This window comes from Salvia splendens, chromosome 8, assembly GCF_004379255.2.
Source record: "Salvia splendens isolate huo1 chromosome 8, SspV2, whole genome shotgun sequence".
NCBI lineage: Eukaryota > Viridiplantae > Streptophyta > Magnoliopsida > Lamiales > Lamiaceae > Salvia > Salvia splendens.
Window position 1 is genome coordinate 12,558,852 of NC_056039.1, and position 5,540 is coordinate 12,564,391.

The 5,540-nt window shown below is 43.8% G+C and overlaps 1 protein-coding gene across 1 annotated transcript; it reads left to right on the top strand.

Annotated features, from left to right (window-relative positions):
* The first annotated feature begins 308 nt into the window (after window positions 1–308).
* On the top strand, window positions 309–1,607 carry LOC121745772 (uncharacterized mitochondrial protein AtMg00810-like). Its single transcript, XM_042139727.1, has one exon. The coding sequence runs from the start codon at window positions 309–311 to the stop codon at window positions 1,605–1,607; it is 1,299 nt and encodes a 432-aa protein (XP_041995661.1).
* The last annotated feature ends 3,933 nt before the right edge of the window (window positions 1,608–5,540 follow it).

A 5,540-nucleotide genomic window follows, 5' to 3' on the forward strand; every position in this document is an offset into this window, starting at 1 on the left:
ATGAAGAGCCTGATGTTCCACATCAGCCTGAAATGTCTGCTCATCCTAAGCATCAACCTGAACTGCCTGCTCATCCTGAGCATCAACTTGAATTGCAACCTGAGCAACCTGCTCCTCCTGCCACCGAGCCAGCAGCCCAGGTTGCACCTCATGTCCAACATCCTATGGTTACTCGAGCCAGGGCATGTATCTATAAACGCCGTTATCCAGTTGACTTATCTTAACCAGCTTTCCTCTTTGCTCTTGTTGCTTCTTCGCAACCTCGCGGGATCAAGTCAGCTGCTTAGTCCCCAGCTTGGTCATCAGCTATGCAAGAAGAAATTGATTCTCTTCATGCTTATGGCACATGGGATCTCGTGCCTCATCCTCTTAACATGAACATTGTTGGTTCTAAATGGGTTTTCAGAACTAAATATTGTGCAGATGGGTCTATTGAGCGTTACAAAGCTCGGTTGGTTGCTCAAGGATTTACTCAAATTCTTGGTTCAGATTTTCACCATACTTTCAGTCTGGTTGTGAAAGCTGCTACAGTTCGTGTTGTTTTGACTCTTGCTGTTCAGCGTGGGTGGCACTTACAACAACTTGATGTGAAGAACGCCTTTCTCAATGGTGTTCTTGACAAACCAGTCTACATAACTCAACCCCCTGGGTTCGTTGATCCTCGGTTTCCAGACCATGTTCGTCGGCTTAAAAAGGCCATATATGGTCTTCGTCAAGCCCCTCTGGCTTGGTTTAGATTCAGCATTTTTCTTCTTAGTATGGGCTTCTCCCAGAGTCGAGCAGACTCGTCATTATTCCACTTTCATCGGGGGCCGTCTACCATCTTTCTCCTTCTTTATGTGGATGATATCATCGTCACTGGTAATGATCAGTCTTTGCTACAGAGGTTCATATCTCAAATTCATAAGGAGTTTGCCATTAAAGATCTTGGTCGTCTCAACTACTTTCTTGGTCTTGAAGTTTCCTACACTCACGATGGACTTTTTATCGGTCAGGCTAAATATGCTCATGATATTATCAAACGTGTTGAGCTATTAGACTCCAAGCCTGTAGCGACACCTCTATCTGCAGGGGAGGTTCTTGTTCGTGAAGGTTCCCCATTTCGGGATCCTTCTCTTTATAGGTCTCTCGTTGGGGTACTTCAGTACTTAACTATCACTCGACCAGATCTCTCATATGCTATCAATCTTGTCAGCCAGTTTCTACAGTCTCCTACAGATGATCATTTTCAAGCTTTGAAACGTATCATCTGGTATGTCAAAGGAACAATCCATTTCGGCCTGTCCTTCACTCGTCGTACTGACTCTTCCGTTATTGGATACTCGGATGCCGACTGGGCTCGTTGCATTGATACTCGGCGCTCTACATATGGATATTCGATTTTTCTTGGGAGAAATATCGTCTCTTGGAGTGCCAAGAAACAACCAACCGTTGCTCGTTCTAGTTGTGAATCTGAATATCGTGCTATGGCCAATACTGCTGTTGAAATTATTTGGCTCTCAAATCTTCTTCATGAGCTTCAGTCCTCTCCATCCTCTCGGCCTCAGCTCCTCTGTGACAATAAGAGTGCTATCTTTCTTAGCCAAAATCCTGTGACTCATAAATGAACTAAGCATATTGACCTGAATTATCATTTTGTTCGAGAACTTGTAGCTTCAGGGAAACTTACTACCCAGTTTGTCCCATCTCATCTTCAGCTTGCTGACATCTTCACCAAGAGTCTTCCTCGGCCAGCTTTTGAGTTTCTTCGATCCAAGTTGTGCATGTGCCTTCATCCCACGCAACGCTTAAGGGAGGATAATAAGGAAAATAGTTGACTAATCTCTAATTAGTGTAATTAGTAGTATTTGATTTGATCCTGTCAAACATACCAAAAGTAAAAACTTACCAAAGGAAGGGACGTCATTAAATGAGGAAGATGTGTAATTGATATGTTATACAAAGTCTTAGAATAGATTGATTTTCTACCAAAAATATATTGTATTCTTCCCTATATAAAGGTGAAGAACCGATGGTATCAAACACATTGGAATAAATACAATCATCTTCTCCCAAACATGAGTGTCTCTACAAATCCCATAAGCTCTTGATTATCAACTTTAATATGGTATCAGAGCGGGACGATTCGGGCTTGAGACTCAGAACAATATCATCATCGTCTCAAGTACCTATCCCGACCCTTTGAAACCTGTAACACACAGCCAACAAACATGTCAGATTCAGAATCTAATAACCCTCCGAAAAATAACCCACCAGTTACACTCTCAGCCGAACAATTCGCTGAGTTCATGAGACTAAGTATGTCTCAGAAAAACCAAAACCAACAGCCTTCATCCGTTGAATCACTAGGCGAAGTATGCCTGACCGAAAAGCTCAACGGCGATAACTCTCCGTTGTGGGCAAAACTGATGAGTCGGGGGATCCGATGGAAGGGTCTGGCATCTCACATCACTGGAGTTACAGACCCTCCCCCTCCGACAGACCCAAGCTACAATCGATGGCAGCAGAGGGACGATTGTTGCTTCAATTGGATCATAAATAACATCGATGCCAGCCTCGTAAATGAGGTTTCGCAATACGAAACTGCCTACGACTTATGGGATAGTCTGGCCACAACGTATGGAAGCGGTGCCGATCAATTTCAGATTTCAGACCTGTACAGACAAGCATACAGCATCAAACAGGAGACTCATCCCTGGAGCAACTATGGCAGAAACTTCAAGATCTCTGGATATCAATTGATACCAGGGACCCAAACCCGATGGATACCCCATCGAGCATCGACAAGTATAACCAACACACTCAAAGGCACAGATTATACCAGTTCATGTGGGCACTAGACGACCACCGGTACAACAAAATCAAGAGAAAGATCCTAAATATGGATCTTATTCCAACAGCAAGGAAGGCCAACGGGTTAGTCAGAATGGAATCTGTCAACGAGAAACTTCTCAGCCCAAAAACTAAGGAATCAAGAATCGGAGTAGGCCTCGCGGTATTCGATCGAAATCGAGCACCAACACCATCAATAATTAAGGAACCCTAATTACCAGAAGGAAGAAGACAAAAGCAAACTAGTATGCAGCCATTGTGGAGGAAAGAAACACACCAGAGAGACGTGTTTCCACATCCATGGGTTCCCGGAGTGGTGGGAAGATATGAAGAGGGCGAGGCAGGCCCGGAATGAAGGTCGAAACGGCGGAGGCCGAGGAGGCGGGAGAGCCACAACGGCCGTCACTCACGACCGAGCCACCAACACCGACAATCCGGCTGGCGGCAGCAGTGGCAGAGGCATCACACTTGGCGGCGGAGAAACCAGGACCGAGGAAAAGTCCAAAATTGGATCAGTCTCCATAGCAAGGACATGGTCAGAAGGTAAAATTGGATCAGTCTCCATACCAATCGGAGACATCGCCGGTGGTAGCGGCGGCGAAAGGGCAGCCGGTGAAGCTAGGGTTCCCACAAGCACAATGAGGAAGGCGGCTAGGGTTTCATTTACAAACCCTATATACTCCCAACTCTCCAAAATTCCAAAGCCACCTCCCACAAACCTAAAATACCGAACCCGACCCCAAGCCAAAAAAAACCCCTTCAGCTTATACCCCCAAATCCTCAAATACACCAAAATAACCCCCGCCCCAAAATAGCCTATCCGTTTCCACCCCAAAATTCTCGAAAATCCCAATTTCACCCCCACCGAAAGAAAGAATCAAAAAACATACCCCAAACTTCCGAAAAAATCCAAATTGATCCCCCACTCGCAAAAACTTTGCAAATTGCACCCCAGCCTTCCACAATAATCAACTATCAGCCAACCATACCCTGCCGGAACTCATTTTTTACGCCTTAGCCTGTTCTTCTACATCTATTTCTGGCCCAAAAGACCCTCAATGGATTTTTTATTGTGGGGCAACAGACACGATATCGTTTGAAGCCTCAGATTTTGTTTCCATTGCCAAATCCAAAAAATCCTATGTCTAAACCGCCAGTGGGGACCTAGCACAAGTTATGGGGGCAGGCACAATCAATATCTCGCCGACTCTATGCCTCTCTAATTGTCTTTTTGTTCCGTCTTTATCAAATAAATTGTTATCAATAAGTCACGTGACTAGAGAACAGAACTGTAAATTACTAACGCTATCTCGATTGTGCATGTTACAGGATATCAAGATGGGGACGATAGTTGGGCGTGGCACTGAGCGAGACAGACTGTACTATGTGGACGAGATATCCCAACAGAGTCCTGCAATGATGTTGACTCCCGGACCGACAGACAGGCTTGGCTTTGGCATCGTCGGTTAGGGCACCCATCTTTAGGATATTTTCGTCTTCTTTTTCCTTAATTAGCTAGATCGTTAAACTCCTTTCATTGTGATGCTTGTGTGTTGGCCAAAAACCATAGACATTCTTTCAAGTTAAACAATACGAGAGTAAAATCTCCTTTTGCTTTAGTACATTCAGATGTTTGGGGTCCGACTCCTATCCCGGGGGGACAAGGTTGTCGTTATTTTGTGCTTTTTATTGATGACTACTCCCGCATGACTTGGATCTATTTTTGAAAAATAAACATGACGTGTTTGATAAGTTCGTAGATTTCTATAACCTTATTCAAACCCAGTTTAAACACACCATCCAAACCCTTAGATCAGACAATGGGGAGGGAATTTGTCAACAATAAAATGCAAGAGTTTTTTAAGAGTAAAGGGTTAGTCCACCAAACCTCGTGTGCATACAATCCAGAACAAAATGGGGTAGCCGAAAGAAAAAACCGTTACATCCTCGAAATTACCCGAGCTCTCTTAATTGAATCTAAAGTACCAAAATCTTTTTGGCCTGAAGCTGTAGCTACCGCTGTGTACCTCATAAATCGTCTACCTACTGGCATTCTTAGCTTTAAAACTCCCCTAGATACTTTTTCCCAGCACTTCGACATCCCATCATCTCTATCCCTTGAACCCAGAGTTTTCGGATGCTCGGTCTTTGTCCACATTCCTAAACATGAACGGTCCAAATTTGATCCATGCGATCTCAAATGTGTATTCCTCGGTTATGGAAAAAATCAAAAAGGTTACAGATGCTATGACCCAAAAACTCGTAGGATGCACACCACTATGAATTGTGATTTTGTGGAAGGGGAGTACTTTTACGCCCAATCTAGTAGTCAGGGGGAGACACAACCTTCAGCCAATAGTCCGAACTATGACCTCCTAGATTGGCTACCAGATACTCAAAACCACCTTTTAGGGGGAGAGTGTCACGCCTGCATTTTCTAAGGATAGAAAACACGGTTGATCGCGACTAGGGGGATTAAAGAAGCGGGGAAGAAAGGGGAAAAAATACACATTTTACTAAAAATTTAATAACCGAATCAACTTTGAAAACGTTATAATATTATCCTAACAATAATACCAACTCTATGTAAATAAAGAATGGACGATAAACAATTTTCAAAAGAGTTAGACTCTCCACTAATAAACAATTCTAAAGAAAAGGACTCTTAGCGGAAGCGTTCAAGACACGGAAAATGCCGAGTATGAAGA